The sequence below is a fragment of the Haplochromis burtoni genome, unplaced genomic scaffold (assembly GCF_018398535.1).
Source record: "Haplochromis burtoni strain Fernald_Lab_line unplaced genomic scaffold, NCSU_Asbu1 Contig_105, whole genome shotgun sequence".
Lineage (NCBI taxonomy): Eukaryota > Metazoa > Chordata > Actinopteri > Cichliformes > Cichlidae > Haplochromis > Haplochromis burtoni.
Genome location: NW_024582466.1, coordinates 1,550,122 through 1,569,290, shown reverse-complemented (window position 1 = coordinate 1,569,290; position 19,169 = coordinate 1,550,122). Strand labels below are relative to the sequence as shown.

The 19,169-nt window shown below is 46.3% G+C and overlaps 1 protein-coding gene across 1 annotated transcript in view; it reads left to right on the top strand.

Moving 5' to 3' along the window:
- wwc1 (WW and C2 domain containing 1) overlaps positions 1-19,169 on the top strand; it is a 39,884-nt gene that overhangs the window by 5,219 nt on the left and 15,496 nt on the right. The window contains exons 2-8 of the mRNA XM_005927888.3: positions 7,355-7,464; positions 7,764-7,967; positions 8,770-8,846; positions 9,640-9,719; positions 14,946-15,075; positions 18,560-18,706; positions 18,981-19,051. Coding sequence (XP_005927950.1) covers positions 7,355-7,464; positions 7,764-7,967; positions 8,770-8,846; positions 9,640-9,719; positions 14,946-15,075; positions 18,560-18,706; positions 18,981-19,051 — 819 coding nt within the window. The remainder of the gene's footprint in view (positions 1-7,354; positions 7,465-7,763; positions 7,968-8,769; positions 8,847-9,639; positions 9,720-14,945; positions 15,076-18,559; positions 18,707-18,980; positions 19,052-19,169) is intronic.

Here is a 19,169-nt window from a genome sequence, read left to right as displayed (position 1 = left end):
AGGCAACCACAGTTAGCTGCCTGTCCTGTAGCTGGATCTCTGCAGATGTCAAGCTTCCCATCCAGGTCTTTATTCACGGGCGGTGTAGCTGCCCGACGGCTTGTGGCAGATTCCCAGAGAGATCCGAGTGTGAGAAACATTGATCTGGTGACACTTTCATGTCTTTTTGAGCAGTTATGCGAAAACCCCCAACACCAATCTGAACAAAACCAGACTGATCACACAGGGCAAAGTCAGCTCACGGTCTATAAAATAACTGCCGGGAGGCGATCGAAGTTACCAGCTGGGAATTTTTAAAAATCTTTTAAATCTTCAGGTTTTTCTGTTTTTTATTAAAACAAGATGATCTGCAGTCAGCAGAGGAAGTGAGAATTTGTTGCAGGTGTCAGCGTACCGTCGGTTGTCGGCCTCCACTTATTTGGGCTGCTGGTGAGATAACAAACACACAGTCGCTGGTGTGTTTTAAGGTGGAATGGAGAATTTCTCCTCTGGTTGTTTTACGCTCGACAGTCTTAAAAGTGCAGAAAGAAGAAAACAAAAGTCCTGAATTTAAAAAAACCCACAAAAACAACACAGGCGCATTCCTGAAACACACAACGTGAGGGGCCGAGCGCTCGCAGAGCCGCCAACCAAAAGGCCCGATTCATCTGAAATCCCTTTCACTGCCTGCCAAGGTGCACGGGGTCAAAGTGCAGCGTGAGGCCCTGCAAACTGTAAACCGGGATCTAACCGCCGCTCCGTGCTGGTTTTAATGCGTAACCAGCGACTCTCATGACTTATTATTCAGCAAAGCATGAGAGGGTTTTACTTTGTTCGGACTGGTGCAGAAACAAAAGCTTTCACGAGCCATTTCTCCTCCTCCTCCTCCTTCATCTAAAGAGTTGGTTTTATTCATGTTGTAAAATTACAGCAGTTATGAATTAGAAACCCCTGCTTCCCACTCTTTCTTCTTTAGATGGAGGTCACCCAGTTCCTCCTCCACCTGCCTCCGTCTTGTTCATGATTAACTTTGGATGACTTGAGTTAAATAAAGAAGCTTAAAGCCTGGAAGATTTAGAGGACATACAAAAGCAGTTTTGAGGAAAAGTAAATAAATGTAAGCAAACCCTCTGAATGAGTACCGAGTGTACATGTGTAGGTAACAGTGGCTCAGGGACTTTCAGCTTAGCGGCGGCTTTAAAGGCTTAATTTTGGTTAACGTGTCTGATTGATGCTTCTGGGAAAGACCCAGCGTGAGCCCTCAGGCCCCGCGGCGTTCGTGTGTGGCTTCATGGGGTGAAACTTTGGAACAGGATGTGTTTGTGTGTTGGGTGTAGCTTGTTGTGATGAGTTCAAACACCTGGAAGATGACGTGTTTTGACTTCTTCACACGGAGAGGAAACGAAGGTGGAACGCTTCCCGCTGTCAGACGTGCGTTCGCCTGACAGCAGAAATGTGCACCGCGTGAACTTAAAGGCTGACCCACAAATGGAAGGACGACCTCTCCGTTGTTTGTTTTTACTCCTGCAGCGTCGAACAGGTTTCCCCCTCATTCCCGTATCGCTTCATGCGCTCATCGATGTTTGCTCTGGATTACAGCATCGTTTCTTGTAAAGGAAACTCGGGGACGAGGTGGTTTGAATTGAAGGCTGCAGTCATGTGTAAATCCTCCCATTGTAGTCAGGAATGAAGACGGACAGCGAGTCTGATTTCCACACTCGGAGCATCTCTTACACTCGCCCTGTATTTAAAGCGAGAGCAGCAGCTTAGCTGATGCTCTGTATTTGAATATGGAGTCCACCTGCAGCTGTGCAGGAATATTTGTTATTTTCTGTCACTGTGCTTTCCTCCTGCGCTGTTATGGCCTGATTCTGAAGCTATAAAAACTGCTCTTTGTTAATTAACAAGGCTATTTGTGAATTGTGCAGTCCCATTTTAATGGTGGCCTTGGGCTCTAAAGCTCGCTCAGCATGCAGCGGTTTATGCAGAACTTCAGCCCGAATGAAAGGAAGAAACGAGAGGAAGAAAACAAGTAAAAAACAGAACCAGGATTTCTGTTTTAGATTTTTCTTTTAACATAAACAAACACGTCCCAGACTAAACACACAAATTCACACGAGAAAACTCATCCTCATCCATGGACACTCATCCTGATTCTGATCTCGGTTTTCAACATTTAACAGTGCGAGGTCTTTAGTCATCATTAAAGCTGAAAATTCAGTCAAAATCCACATGTTCTGATGGCCAGATGTTCAAGATACACGTATATATTAGGGGTGCAACGATATTCGTATCGATATTGAACCGTTCGATACAGTGCTTTCGGTTCGGTACGCATATGTATCGAACAATACAACATTTTTAATTTATTTTATCAACTTTCCTTCTGACGATGCTGTCTGTGTTGAGCGCTCAGTGGATCTGCGCTCGACAGTGCAGCCTAGGCGGAGTAGTCGAACGCAGATTCACTGAGCGCAGGGCAAGCTAGCGAGACAGAAGTTAAGCTCTCCTTGCAACATGGCAAATTGAACCTCCCCCACCCTCATTCAGATCTGGCGTTTGGAACTATTTTGGTTTTCATGTGACGTATGACCCTGAAGGTAAGCGTGTCATGGACTAAAGTAAAACAGTATGTTGGATGTGCCACGCAATGCTCAATTACATGGGTGGGAACTAGTGCGTTAGCGCAGTTAGCTCGTTAACGTGTTGGCCGTCCAGCCCCACGCACGGGGCGATCTGCGGTAGCTCGTTAACGGAGATTTGCCGTGTTGTGGCGTTAACGTCATTTCAGATTAACGCTGACAGCACTAGTGGGAACACAACGAATATGACTGCACATTTACTCCGACATCATCCTAGTGCAAAGACAAGTGGAAGCAGACAAAAACAACAAGCACGCATGCTACAAACTTTACCCGAGTCATTTAGACAGCCGTTAGCACAGGATTCTCCTTATGGGGACCTGATATGTTTAATATGCTGCTGAGAATATAGCCCAGAAGAAGCGGATAGTATAGCTTTTATTTTGGAAAGAGACATTTCTCTGTAATAAACTCTCTTTTGCGTTATTCCTCAATCAGATATATTTATTTTTTATTACTTTGTTGTTTCAGCAACATTAAATTTAAAAACTGTACTTTTGAGTTAAAATATATATTTATAATTTTAATAAATGACAAATTAAAAAGGCATAAACATTTTTTTTTGTATCGAAAAAATATCGAACCGTGAATTTTGTGTATCGTTGCACCCCTAATATATATGCAACATATATCCAACTAATAACAAAACTGTGGCTTGAGAAGAATTAAGTTGAAATAATTAAAAGGAGAATAACTCAGAAGACAAAATTAATCAATTGGATAAAAAAAACAACAAAAAATAATCATTTTTGAGTGATTGTTAGTTTTACTCCATTTAGAGCTCAAATAAATGGAATAAATAAGTAAATCGCTAAAAATACGGTAAAATGTCAACTTAAAAATGTGACTGTAATATAATAAATGATTCTGTAAAGGGAAATATAATAAAGATGGCTGTTTTAATGTATGAAACAACACCTGCAGCTGATGTTGGGTGACGGCTCAGTGTACCCGGGGTGTTGAGTGTGTGACGGGGTTTAAAACACAGATGCGGTTACACATGTGTCATTTTGTCCTCGCTGATTCAAACCACGCTGAAAAATGTTTGGATGTCATTTGATTCATTTTGAATTACGTTGCTTTCCTTTATAAAGAATCGGTTTGTAATCAGTTTGAGTACCTTGAAGGACACGACGAGGTAAGAGTTTGGACGATGCAGACCTCGAGTCTTCTGCAGCCGCCCAACGTTTGAACGCAGCACCTGCTTTTCTGGGGCGGTAAACTGGTCGACGCGGGTTTTCACTGAGCTTTAAAAGCAAAAATGCATTTTTCACAAAACTGCGTCATCTGTTGGGAAGCGAAACCCATCTATCGAGGGCAGCGGGCTCCACAGCCCAAGGTCTGCGGCTTTAGCCGGCGTACAGGTTTGGATGACCGGGATGTGGAGTCCAAATTCAAACGTATCATCCGCTCTTCTTCTTGTACAGTCAACAACCTCTCGCTCTCAGCGGGAGGTTTTACACCTCGAAACTCAAAGAATGAGGAAAGTGCTTATAAACTGTCCAGACTGCCGCGTCAGGTCTCTGCTGCTGGCCCTGAACGTGTGTCATCAGAACAAAGGAATGTTATTGGTCAGATAACGCAGGTATGAGGTGGGTGACACGGGGCAGGCCGTCTCGGTAATGAATCCACCGGTTATCTGTCGGTGGAGCTTTATGGCTGAGATGTGGTGAGGGTGTTTTACAGTTGGACCTTGAGCAGCTATGAACTGGTTTGAAGCCTCATAACTCAACCTGAGGAATTTGCACGCCGCCTGACTCACCGCTCAGCTATGCAGCTCGCCGCCCTGTGTGTTTGCACTCTGCCTCTCGTTTTGTCAGTTTGCATCAGAGCGCCGAGGCTCGGCTCAGTGTTTACCTTGGTATGTGAAACCTGAGCGTGGGGGGGTGCACGTACTCGTATCAGGTTTTCACCCACTTTTGTTAGACTGCAAATTCATTTTTGACCAGAACGTCACCAGAATGACTTTTATGCTTCTTCTTTGAGTCTCGTGTGAGCTCAAAAATGTGCAGCCTTTCATGTGACGCTAAAAGTCCTGTAATTGGTGCATTTAACACTTTTTTTGTGGTGGGGCTGGCGACTCCAGCATTATCCCCTCTGAATCCTGCCGCTTACGCCCAAACTCACAGGATGTAGTTTTAAAATCTGTAAGTGCAAAGAAAATAACAGTTTACTTCTTCTCTAATGGCAGCGGTGCATTAAATGTGTAATCTTGCGTGATTTCCACGCTCAGAAGCGCCCTGTAAATGGAGATTTAGCTCAGTAATGCTCGACTGGTCTGAAGTAGAAACCAGCATCCACATGGATGACTGGCAGCCCTGCAGGTGAGCTGTGTGACAACAGGTTTCCTCTTCCAGCTCCAGGCCCCTGTGAGCCTGATCGAAACACTCCGCTTCAGACAATTTTTTTCTACTCTTGGATCTGTATGATGTCATAGAGAGAGGATATCCCTAATATGGTCATCTTGGGGATCCCACTCAGGAGAAAGTTGTCTTTTTTAAATTTTCCTGTCATCTAAAGTAAAAACACGTGAACACACATACCCGAGGTGTTCACCTTCACGCTGTGGCGTGTAAGGACTTCTTAAAGTGTGCTGGATTTAGATTTTGTTGATTTTGGACACTAACGGTCCAAACACACATGACTGAACACGTCTCATTGTTGAGGAATTATCGGCACGCTTGTTTACGCTCACTGTGGCTTGTTTTTGATCTGCTCCCTTGGCCATTGCAGGCAGTTTGAGCGCTGATGCAGTGAAGCATGCGAGAAGCACTACAAGCACCATTTGATTGACTGACGGTGAAACGAAGGCCGTCGCCACCGCTGCCAGCTGGTCCGCCGCTGTGAGGGGAAACTGTGACGGAGAGCGACTATGTTAGCGACTCCCCTCGACGATCAGAGGATAGGATTTAGCCGGTGGGAGGAAACAGAAAGAGAGGAATCAAATAATGGGATACCTGAGCTGCCGGCCGGTCGGACTGCCGGCTCTCTCTGGGATCAGCAGCCTCTCCGTCTTCCCCGGCTAAATTTAGAGCTGAGCTGAGGGGGTCTTCTCCGGGCCCCTTTCATTATTCATCAGCTGAAAAAGGACCCAGTTCAGTTTCTGCCGTCAGCAGTGAGCCGACTCCGAGTTTATCTGCAGTCACGACATAACGAAGGAACGCTGAAAAGAAACGCTAGCGACAAGCCTCGGAATCAGTGAATCAAACACACATACATCTGTGTGTTTGTCTGGACAAAGCTTAGCACACAGACACATCCAAATGCTTTTATCTCACACACACACACACACACACACACACACACACACACACACACACACACACACACACACACACACACACACGCGCGCGCTTTTTGTCAACTGATAATTGGCACGCTGGGATGATGTGTTTGAGTTTCCGTATCTAAACAAAATGCTCGCTGGAGCTCTTATGTGCCAAACACTTGTTTGGAAGCTTTTGTTGCCCTTAAGTTAGAAGTCGTCGTTACAGCCTTGATTACACTCGGTCATTCTGGTTGTACTTCTGTGGACTCTGCCTGTGGACGAGTGTGCGCGACCACCAAAACAGGCACATGGCATCCATATAAACCCCTGTGCCCGCTGTCTGATGGTCAAATTTACATCACTCGGACCCTTGCAGACTCACAGACATGGGAAGTAGATGAGTGAGCGCTTAGCAACCATTTGGCGAGGCAACGATCAAAAATAGTTGGCGAGCGGTTTCTGGAGGAAACATGATCACATAGAGGTACTCGTACTGAGACAAAGACCTGTGTGCTTTGCTTACTCGCAGGTTACCGCTGATGAAGCAGCTGTGAAACTAAGAGTGATGCAAACTGTAAACGGAGACCGTCAAAGTAAAAGTTGAGGCTTTTTGAAATGTGTCGTTTCAGCAGTAAAGCACGACTTTTACTTTGAAGTCAAGCCTGCTCCACTCTGTGTGCGAGGAGGTGCACACACAGCGAGGCCGAGAGCAGGGGACAAGCTGGCAAAGCTATAAATACAAATACGGCTCAGATGGAGGCGCATCCTTCATTTCCATCCATTTCCATATAGTTAATATAATTTCAAAATTAAATTATAAATCGCTTTCTAAAGATGTCGTGTAGGAGTAATATAAAAAATAAAAAGAGTCTTCAGTGGGCATTTAATAAAAAAGTCCCAGCTTTCCTCTGGTTGATGTCCTGAGATCAGTTCATGCACAGCAGGACTGTGAAGTGGAGAATATGACACGGTAACGTGGTTGTTATGAGTCCACGTGGGATTTTTAATATTTAATGTCAGCCAAGGCGCTTTAAGGTCGAGAGGTTGCCCCGGAAACCTCCAGGCGATGCGTCACCACCGCCTGTGGAATGTGGCGGGTCGGTTTCCTCCTATTGTGATGAGTGACAGGGACCACCCCCCTACACACCCAGCCTTTCTCCTATCCCCCTCCTCCTCCTGCTGCTGCTGAAGAAGCTTTCACACAGAGAGCGAGTGGGGATAAAAACAGTGTTTGAGTGGGTTCATTCAGCAGGGTTTGAATGTTTGGGTTTGATTTGGACGCGTTTCCAAATAAACAGCTTTAATGGACTCGATCTTAAACATCGAGCGGGCAACACAAAAACACGTAGAACTCATGCAAACAGGCGAGTCAGAGCCCTCCTTTGCATCCGGATCTGTGGCAGCCCTGATGATGAGGAGTGATGAAGAGCTTTCTGTGCTCTGACTCTGTTTTTCTGTTTCTCAGGCAGACGAAGCCTCTGACGTTCGCCGACTGCATCGGGGACGAGCTGCCGGTTGGCTGGGAGGAGGCGTACGACCCCGTCGTCGGAGCGTACTATGTCGACCACAACACCAGTGAGTTTCTCTCCTCATCATCCTGTTTCTCCCTCCTCTGTGAATGAGCTAAGGCACCAGTCAGCCTCTCGCTCAGGCTTGGAGGCCGCTCAGCTTCATGAAGCAAAGGACCGGCAGGTTTATGGGACACTGCTGAATTACACTGTCGTAACAGTCTTTTCTGTTCTGTTGTACATTAAGAAGCTGTGATCAGTTCCTCTGCTGCATCAAAAGAAAGCTAAAAAAGGTTTTTAAGCTTTGTGCCTCTTCCCACCTTTGAACTCCTGCTCATGTTTCCTCTTCATCGTGTTTTCCTCCAGAGAGCACCCAGCTGGAGGACCCGCGGGCCCAGTGGCAGCGGGAGCAGGAGGCCATGCTGCGGGACTACCTGGCCGTGGCCAGCGACGCGCTCAGCGCCCAGAAGGAGATCTACCAGGTGAAGGAGCAGAGGCTCCGCCTGGCACAGCAGGAGTACCGCCAGCTCAACGACGCGTGGAGGGACAAGTCCACGTCGCAGACGAGCTGTGAGTGACGGCCGAAATCAAAAACCTCCGTCTGTCTGATTTTACACGAGAGATCAGCTCTGACCTCTTTGTGTTTGCGATGTGATGGACAGAGGAGGTCAGCAGGCGTCTGTGACTGATGTCTGCAGACGACACTGATGTGAGAGCAGGAGGAAGAACGCCTAATTCTGCTGGCATCACACAGTGTGACAGTGACAGCAGTAATCACGCATTCATACATGTGATCGTGAGAAAAGTGTCAAAAACAGTCGTCAGTACAAGAAAATAATAAAAAGAATATAGAAAGATAAAATAAATAATTAAGAAACTATTAAAAATTAAAAAATGGGAATTAATAAATTATTATAAATAATAAATAATAAAATGTAAAAACAATTCCTTAATTTGAAAAAAGAAAAAAATTTTAAATTTTCAAATAAATATAATATTTATAAATATCAATAAAGTTACCATAAAAACAAACAAGTAAAATAAAAATATTTATCAAGATATAAAAAATGAAAATATTTTTAAAAATAAAAAAATTGAAATTAAAAATGCATTCAAATTCAGAATAAAAATACAAATATTTAATAAATATAGTCCAATAAAAGTAAAAAGAGTAAAATAATGTTTTTATTAATCTGTACATTGTCACATTTAAAAAATAAATAAATTCTGTATAATTTTTTGGGGTTTTCAGCTTTTCTGTTAAAAACTAATTCAGCAGGTTTCCTCACTGAGACTGTACCAAATGCTTCGGCCTCAGCCTGAAGCTGAAATCACAGCCTCTCTAACGTCTAACGTCCCGTTGTTTCCACAGTGAATTCCAGATCGTCCTCTTCCAGCAAGTACGACCCGGACATCCTCAAAGCCGAGATATCCACGGCCAAAAGTCGGGTAAGACCACCTCCGTCCAAATAGGAGGCATAACATTAGCTGAGCCTGCAGGCATGTAAACAAACATTAGGAAAATAAGGTGAGCGAGAGCACGGAGTCACATTTACCTACAGCAGAGGACGACCCACCTGCTTTGATTAGTGAACAGTTTACACGTTAACGGCCGGCGGGCACTGCGGGCTGCTCGGGCGCTTCGCTGCAGGGTGGGGGTGTTGAGCTTTCTGGCCTCCTAGGCTGGTGTAAACCCTGCTGTTGTTCATCTTGAAAGGGGAAAAACAAAGAGCGTCACACACACACCTCCTGGCTGTGGATCAACTATGCACTTGAAGAGTCACCTGAGTCGAACTCTGGCCACGCCCCCCCACATAGTCAGCATTTTAATTTGTTCAAAGCAGCACAACCACATACCAAACTCATTCTTTCCACGTGAGATGTTTTGGACTCTTTTAGAGCCGCTTTGCATGACTCGCGGTTCAGAATGATCCTTATTTGCCTGATACTGGGCTCCCTTTGATACAAACCATGTCGCCTTCACTCCAACTACTTTTAAGCCAACGTTCTTCTGATTGGTTGCCCCTCATAAAGAGAGAGCCCCTCTCTGTGACATCATACAGATCTGAGAGTAGAAAAAACTGTCTGAAATGTCTTGTTTAAACGCCTGTAGGGTAACACACAGAGCTCAGCTGCTCTGAAGCATTAAACTCCATATTTGTGAGCCACTTTTAAAGATATAAGACGTTTTGGTCCTGGAGGTTTGGTCTCTAACCCTCACCCTGTCTCTGCCTCTTCTCAGGTGAACAAGTTGAAGCGGGACCTCGCCTGTATGAAGCAGGAGCTGCTGTACAAAGAGCAAGGCTTCGAGACGCTCAAAGAGTGAGTTTTGAAGTTTCCCGTGTCTTCTTGCTGCGTTACCTCGATTGCCTTGCTGGAGTCCAGAGGGGTGCAAAGCGACTCCGTCCTCCTCGCTGAAGGGCAGTGCTGACAGGCAGGCTCGCGAGCAGCCGGCTGGGGGGTTCGGTCCTCACCTTTTTCGGCTCCTTATTTAATTTGCGAGGCGGTCAGAATCTGACATGAATAGAAAGTGTTTGTGTGACCTTCCCTCAGTCTCACAGCCCAGTTTAAAGGGCAGACAGGTAGATTAATTCCACGCGGAGAGACAATCTGCAGCCACGTCCTAAAGATTAATGCTCAGCTGTTTGATATTAGTTTGTTGGGCAGGTTTTCACTTTTTCATTCTGGGTTTGCATCGACATGTCAGCCAAAGAGGAAGTTTACTGATGCTGTGGCTGAAAATCAAGCGCAGCCATGTTTGTGCTGTTCAGAGCTGGTGTGACGTCCCGAACGAGGAACAAAAGGATTTCAGATTGTGTGACCGAAGCCGTTCTCGAGTTCTTGTTGACGTTTCGGGCACAAACAAACACAGGATTAATATTCCTGTTTGATGAAATCTGGAGGGTTTTTTCTTTTTTGAGGTGCAGTTTTGAATATTATACCAGGTTATCATACAAACAACTCATTCACCACAGGTTACTGTAGATCCCAGATCATCAGGGCTATCGTTCGCTTTCTTCCTGTTCCTCATCCAGAGTAAACCACCGCCTGTGTTTTATTCCAGAAAATTCAAAAATCCAACACTAACACAAATGTCTGGTCTGGGAGGAAAAGCTTCACGATGGATGGAAAAAAACTGTTATGCAGTAATAACAGTTCAAGAGTCTGAAATTAAAGTTTTATCATTGGAATAGGGATGGGTGTTGATAAGATTTTCACGATTCCGATTCCATTTTCGATTCTGTTTAACGATTCGATTCTTTATCGATTCTTTTTTAAAAAGGAGAACACTAAGGTCGGTTAGCTTAGAACTTTGTTTTATATCTTCTCTTTGAACAAGATAGAAATTTAGGAGTAACATGGCCTTACAAACCCAACAGTGAGATCTTAAGAGATCCAGCCTACGGCTCTTCAATGGGGTGTCACAGGGTCCCCAGGAAAAAAATTGTAAATGTAAAATAATAAAATAAATATTCTTCTGTAGCAATAACAAAGTATAACATAAATTATTCTGTAGCAATTACACAAGAATATCCAGTAATGTCCCTGCCTACAATTACACACATTCACTTACTGAAAATCATCTGCTGTGGCAAACGGGTGCAAGCCTTTGACCACAAACTGAGTCTCTGCTCGGTGACATTCGTCTATCCTGCCTGAAAGGAGACGCTACCGGCAGACTGCAGCGAGAACTGCCAGCATCTGAGCCAGACTCTGTCTCATCATGGTCACTAAATGCACAGTAATGGCAGGTTTGTAATAAGGCAGATCGCGCTAACATAATATGCACTGTTAGTTGATTATTTACCTGCCGCATTAACGGGAGAGGACGTGCAAACGTTACCGCTGCTGCTGGGTTGAGATTCACGAGTCCGGAGCGGAATTAAAAACACGACATTCATTTAAGGTCATCGCGTGTTTTGTGAGCAAATGCTTTTGCATATTCGTAGTGTTTCCTCCCTTAAATGAAATATCTACTTCTATTGCAAGTTGCCCTGTTGTCATCCGTTCTCGTAAAGTATAACCAAACTTTTGAGCGTTTGAGCCGCCGTGTTTCCTGCCAGGTAAATGACGCTCCGCAACGTGGTGACGTCATTCGGGGCGACTGGAATCGATAAGGGAATCGTTTGCAAAAATGGCAAACGATTCCAAGGAATTGAAACAGTGGGAACCGGTTCTCAACAAGAACCGGGTTTCGATACCCATCCCTACATTCGAAGCACTTGAGCTACGGCAAGAAAACAAAACGGGCAACAATAAAAATGAATAAACTGAAAAAATAAATAAAATGAACGCAGGCGTCTTCTAGCTGAGATCAGGACAATCAGAAAAACAGGTCACATGAATTCATGAACGTGTCCGATTCAGACCGATATCGTCGCCGTGCTCTCCTCTGTTGTCTGCATCACACTGAAGCGATATGTTTGGAATTTGCCCCCTGTGTGTGTGTGTGTGTGTGTGGGGTGTGTTGTGTGCTGTAGTAAGTGAGATTAAGTGGTGTATAGGTGTATGTGATTTCCCCTTGTGTGTGTGTGTGTGTGTGTGTGTGTGTGTGTGTCTGTGTGTTTGTGTTGTGTGTGTGTGATTGTGTGTGTGTGTGTGTGTGTGTGTGTGTGTGTGTCTAACTGTAAACGTGAAAGTGGAGATTGAAGTGGTGTAAATGAGCCGCTGCTTATCGCCTCGGCTGATATCACACATTCCTTCTGATCGTTAAACTCTATCAGGAACAATGCAGATGTGAGCGCTCGCCTCTGACCTGCTTCCACCCCTCCGAATATGAACTTAAAGTGGCCGAGGCTTTTTTCCCTCTGTGTGCGAACAGGAATGTTGGGTCTGTTTGTCTTGCCCCTCACGGCACAGTGAGAGTGTCAGGAGGATTAAAGAGCGAGCGGTCGGACGGCATTCCTCCGCGACTTTCTCCTCCCGCTCCACTCGCTACGCAGACGGCGTCCGGACAGCCAATCCCCCCCCGGCTCAGACTGGAATGCAGCCACATGCTCGGCTCCTGATAAGTTTTCACTGCCACACACGAGAGTGAAAGTTTACGAGCAAAAAAAGAGAGAAAAATGTAAACCCAAAAGTAAACGCAGGCTTCCCGGGACTTGAGTTTAGCTTCGTTCATTGGACCGCGCTCTGAAAAATGGAAACGAGGCCTCGCAGCAGATCCACCTGTAGCTCCTGCACAAGCTCTAATGTATAAATGCATCAAATCCAAGCAAGTATTGTAACCAAAGATGCAGTAAAGCATTCCCCACAAATTCAACAACCAGGCTGTCCCATCAAACATCAACATTACACACAAATCTGGATGTTTAAAGGAGAAAAACACTGGACTGGAATCGTTTTGACGTGAAATCACATATTTTAGCACGAAGGAAAAAGATTTGATTTCTTCTGAACACTTCAGGCACACTCAGGAAAACAGACACTGTATGCAATGAAGTCCAGGATGTTGTAGACGGCAGCAGGTCTGCGACCGCTCTTTGATCCAGTCTGTGATAATACAGAGACCGGCTGAGACAAAGTGGCAGGGCTGATGTGACAGGTGCCCAACATCCCTGCTCTCGTAGAGGATTATAATATAATCTGTTAACATGGAGGGAAACCTCGCAGATGTGCCTGCGATTGTAAATTAGACAGAGATTAATTTGAACCTTTCTCGATGTTTCAGCTTCACACTGAGCTGAAAGGAGAATAGTCCAAATAAATGAAGTGATTAATCTGAATACATGTGTTCAGTTTATTGATAAATGGCTGTTCAGTAAATTGAAGTACGTGTTGTTATATTTGGTATTAAAGGTGGAGCCTAAAGATTACAGCTGATTAATTTTCTACACTACTTACCAAGCGCAGTGATTTTCATGAGCTGCCCGCCCTCGTCTGACAGGACTCGGGGTCAAACGTGCTCGTGACCGTGAATCAGCCTTAAAGTTGCGGGTTTCAGTGCGGACGTGAGTCTGAGGTCACATGTGTCAGGCGTGTTTACCCAAACGGGAGCAGGACCTGCTGATGACCAGGTCCAGGTGACCTCCCTCGACCATAAAAACCCAGAGGGCACCTCCCACTTCAGCAAACACCCCTCTCCTGTATAAATTATATATATATATGTGTGTGTGTGTGTGTGTGTGTGTGTGTGTGTGCACGTTTAGATCTGAAGCGCTGCTTTCAGTGAACATGAGTCCATGTCTGAGAGGGATTTCAGAGGATTACTCGTCCCCTCGGCCTGTTTCAGACAAGTGCCTCCCTCCCTGCTCGCTTCCTCATTCCTGCTCTACCTTGTTTTGTCCCTCGCTCGCTCGCTCCCTCTCGGCCCGATCCTCCCTCCCCTCTTCCCTCTCTGAAGAATGTGGACGGGCCGGTTGTTCAGATGCATGCATGACTTACCGATGACGGGCTTTACACGGCTGCTGCCGCCGCCTCCGAGCGCAGCCAAGCTGCACTGGCAGCCGCGACAGGGATCCTGCGTCTCACCTGAACCAACAGTCGACCCTCGTTGTAGTTAGAGTTGGAATTACTGACACGTTCCACTGACTGCTCGGTTTTTAAAATATCAACCACGACTGAGCTTGTTGTTATTTTTAATTTGTCATTAAAATATAGAATAAATCATCCATCATATTTGAAAGGTCTGTGGGCCGATTAGAGGAGGGATTAAACACTCACTCACGTCCTGAAAACATCTGTCCCATCAGCTGTTTCACAGCAAAAACAAACAGAAACAAATAAAAACCCAGCGAGGCGAAGCTTGGACCTCATCCGCCTCCCCGAGCGATTCAGAGACCGGCCACCGGAGGCGCGTGCGTGCCTGTCCAGGTCGACGCTCCTGCGCCTAAACCGCACACCATTTCCTGCAGAGGGTTTGATGTAGTCAACAGCCTGATTACACGTTGGCTGATAAACTGGTGACTCATTCATACCAGTGACAGTTATGAGTTCACCAGTAGAGCTGTTTACATCCGAGGAAGAGTCTTTTAATCTGAAACAAGGCGTGGGATTCATGAATCCATCTAAATTATACAAGACTGTTGCACATTTATGGCGTAGTAAATGGTATTTTTTGCAGGGCAGTAAGGTTGCGTTTGAGCTTGTGATGCCTGTGAGAAAGGACGGCTGTGGGAGAACATCCTGACCGTATTTCCACACAATTATCCCGATTTAATGTCAGAACGCGGCCCTGTCGGCTTCCTCAGTTCTGACTCACTTGAGGTCACCTGTGGGGCGCGACGTACCCGAAACTGGGGGAAAAATCAAAGCTCGGTTCATCGGAGCTCGATTTACAGTCATGAGTGGAATCCAAACCTCGTCCCTGACATTTACACTCGATGTGTATCGCTCCGCCACAAAGAGTAAAAAGTCAGAGCCGATAGATGTTGAATGACGTGTTTTTACTGGAAACCACGAAGGTGAGAAGACTGCTGAGTGACGTGCTCGCGCTGAGCAGCTTCCTCTGGCCCTGTATCAAAGCGCTGCTAAGTGAACAAACATCTGCTCACTTGGTTTTCAATCTGAATCCTAACTGACCTCCTCCTCTTTCTCTTCCTCCTCCAGGATCGACCAGAAGGTGTCCAACAGCCCGTCCGGTTACAGGCTGCAGGAGGCCCAGGCCATCCTCAGCGAGGTGCGCTCCATCCGCGACGCCATCAGCTCCGGGGAGAAGGAGAAGCAGGAGCTCATGCAGGTAAAGCTGGGTTGGAAGCCTGGACTTCTCACATTTACACTCTCAGCAGGCTTCACGTGTAATTTATGGCTTATTTAAGACTTAACAGTTACTCTGGGACGTCTGGAGAGATGATAAATCTACCTCGACCTGCGTGAAGAAGCAGTTTGGACCAATAAACGGTTAAAAACATCAGACAGCTGTGAGGATGTTTCAGCAGAGCGTGACCTTTCAAAATAAAACCACAGAGCTACCTTGATTCTATGTGCTTCACGCCGGCGTTTGGATCGTCTTTCTTCCTCCTTTCGTTCATCGACAGGAGGGCACTCGATGTTAATGTGCAGCTGAACTTTTGGACGCAGGACCTTGCTTGGCTTGGTTAAAGGTTTGAGTTCAGTTTAGACGAGCTGGGAGCATCGTGTATGTTCATCTTACAGCTGTGCACGTGTGTCACATGATGACGAGGACAGAGGCGATGGTCTTAAAGTGTTCGTGGAGCAGACGCCGTGTGAGTTCAGTCAAAGGCATCGATAAAAAAACGATCAGGTGTCATTCTGTATCGCAGTAATGTGATTGGCATTTCTCACTCTGTAAGAGAACGTCTGAACGTCTGCGGTGCAGCTGTTTACGTCATCGTAAAGTGGGGGAGACTGACGCCGTTAAAACCGCGAGGCAACGTCGGGCTGGTACGAAACATCAGCGCTCACGTAAAGCATTAAAAATACAAGCGTCTGAGGGTTAGACCCAGATCGGCCAAAGGAAGGGGATCCAGCTACGATTTAAGGAGGTCCGGTTAGAGAAAAACAGCCTTAAAGAATTCAGTGTCTGCGTGCAGTCGAGCTGTCAAATACAACAAAGAACTGTTTTAGTAGTTTACACGATGAGGAGGTTTTATTCATTCCATCAGATGCATTTACGGTGAACTAGCTCAGCTGCTTCCTGTTTTTCTGTTTTCACTCTGTAATTGATGTGATTGGCCGAGCAGCATCACATGGACACAGTTAGAAAGCATCGGTCTGTGTTTCGTCTGTACGTACACCAACTTAAAGACAAAAGATTAAAATAACTTGGGCCCGTAAAGATGGGCGCCTGCGTCCAGATCTGGACCGCGATCCACCCGTTGGATCACGGGACCGGGGTGATAACGGCGGCAGGAACCTGAAGGTAAAAAGAAGACGGCGAGCTGGATTACAGAGATGGAAAGCTCGGTTGACTCGAGGAGAAGTCGGTGGTTAAAGCTGCTGCTGAAATGCTCGAGGAGCAAACGGACGTGTTTAATTATCGTTAGCGTGAACAAAGCTTTCATTCTTCCTCGCTGTTAATATTAAACTGCTATCAGTGTTTGCACAAAAAGTTGATCCTAATTTTAATCTAAGGCATTTTTAAAGAGGTTTCGAGTCCTGAAGTGTAGCTTCAGCTCCAGGCTCTCTGTTATCTTGTTTTCATGTACTGTATCTTATGTACACAGTGACTCACGCTGAAGTGACTTTTAAAAAGCCTGCAGGCCGTCATGTGTGTCGAGCCGTTTAAAGGCCGCTCGGTCTGCTTTTCTTCTCCCACAGCTTCAGTTTGCAGCTCTCTGTTTTGCATGAATGACGACCTCATGGCGACCTACGCCGGTATCTCCCAGCACCCATTCGCTCCTCCACGTCCTTTCATTACAGCATTAACTCGTCCATATTTCCTCCACGGCTGCAGGGGGATTAAAGTTGCATGAAGAGGATGAGGGTTTGTTTACAGGTGTGCACTGAGACGAACTTCGAGTGTTTGATGTGTCGTTTTTTGGGCTCTGATGCAACGACTTGAAAACGTATGCGGTGGTAATTTACGGAGCTGAGGGTGCAGACGTGTGCGTCTGCCGTCTGCATTTGAAGTGCATCATTGTAAAAATTCACTGCGACGCACATAAAGATGGAAACCGTCAGGTGTGCTGTGACTGCAGATTGCTTCGGAGGTAGGAGGAGGAAAGTGTCTTCAATAATAAATAATCTGCTGCCTTCCTCCTTCTGTCCGTCTCCCTCCTCCTCCCCCTCTACCATCTGCAGCTGACAGCTCCGTCTGTCAGGCTGTCTGTTCCTGTGTGTTCACATCGTATATCTGCATGTCAACACATTTATTTCTGAATATGAGTATATACACAAATATTAAAGGAATCCTGTTCTATCGGAGTACTGCATGAAGTCTGATGTCATCAGTTAGTATCAGAGGGGGGTGTTGATCAGGTTCAGCTGTTTTGGCCTGAATGACGTTAACAAGGTGCACCAGAGGGGCAATGATGACACAAACCCCACAGGGACAGTTTCACACTGATGTCTTTTCGCTGCTGTTAGCGTGAGGTGACCTGGACCCTGCAGAGGCCACACCCTGAGCACATGTGTCAGACGTGGGAGGGTCTGCAGAACGTTCCGCTGCCTGTACCGTCGTTCAGCGTGACCGGTTTGTTGGATCAGTGAAGGTCTGGGGAGGCAGGTCCATGGAGATCCCACGCTGGTGCAGTGGGTCCTGGGTTCCTCCAGCTGCACCACAATGCTCGGCCTCATGTGGGGAGAGTATGCAGGTCCTGGAGGATGAAGGACGTGATACCACTGACAGGCCACACCCACCTGAACCGCTCTGTGTAACCTGGCACTCGTTGGATACCTCAGTCCCGCCCAGTCGTCCGGTCGTGTTGGTTTGTTCTCGGCTCTCCACGGCTGATTGCAGGAGGACGGGGCAGGAGATCAGTGACCTCCTCAGTCCCCACATCTGAATCCAGTCCAACGCCTTCGGGAGGTGGTTAAACTGGAGATTTGGTAGCACCAACATTCAGCTGACAGATCTGCAGAGAAGCTGATTTAAAGCGTTTCACGCGTTAATGGAGCTGCAGATAAAACTGTGGGACTGTAAATGCTGTAATGATGGAGGTGTAGTGTTATTTTTCTGCTCCATATAAAAGCGGGGATAAGCTGCAATCCTCAGCACACTTCAAAACCAACCGCAGACTTCATCGTGGTCGTAAAGATGAAAGGGAACGCGGCGGCTTTGGCGGCTGCAGCGCAAACACAGAAGCAGCGTCTCCTTTTTCACTTTCAGGAGTCGCTCCTTCACGCCTGCCCTTTGCCCTGAGCGCCTTTCACTGAGTGGCTCTGTGCAAACAGGCTGCAGTTCATAAATGATTCTCAGCTTCAGTTCCTCGATGATCGAATACGACTCGAGGGCAAAGGTCAGAGCATTTGAAAGGAATGTCGGGCTCACAAACATTTGACTGACACCCTCACGCAGGTGGAATCCGATGGTCTTATTTCTGTGATTTTTATACTGAAATAATGTAATAAGTCACAAATATAAATTGTAATTCACTTAATATGTGTGCAGGTTTTAAAGGTTTATAATAGTAATAATAATGATGATGGTGGCTGTTAAGCAGCTAAGCGTTCTGCGATGCTGTCGTGATTCTGCGCCTCTTTCCTCGCTGCGGTTCGTGCTGTGACCTTCGGCGCCCTCTGTTTGTCTCGTGTTCCTGCAGAAACTGGCGGTGCTGAAGGACGGCTTCCGGCTGGACTCGGGCTCGCAGCAGGAGCTGTGGGGCAGCAGCACCTCGCTTGCAAACTCCGACCTGTCCATCCCGCGGCTCTACTCCGACGCCAGCTCGCAGACTGACATCCCCGCCGAGGTAAGCCCCGAGCCGGAGTGCGTCCAGCGCACGAACTCGTTGATTATGACTGTTCGCCATAATTAATTGTCAGATATAATCCAGTGTACTTATAACTCCACAGCTAGTTTCTTTATTATTTTCTTCTTCTTTGGTGTGTCAAGATGGTCGAACGCTGTTGTTGTGGAACATTAGTGGAAGTGGAATCTCACACTGTCCACAGTTTTCAATGAGTGTTGTCAGTAAAACGTTGAGTTTTAACCTCCATCGTGCTGTTTCGTTTGTTTTCATTCAGTTCATGACCAGCAGCAACAAACTGGCCGAGAAGGTTCGTGTGAGCCTGAAGTACGAGGAGGCCAAGAGAAGGTAACCGTCTGTCTCTCACACTGTCAGCTGATTCAAATGTAGAGCTTAGATAATGATGAGGCTGGAGGTGGATACTAGAAGGAAATCCCTCAGAATCTCTGAGATGAAAAAGTCTGAC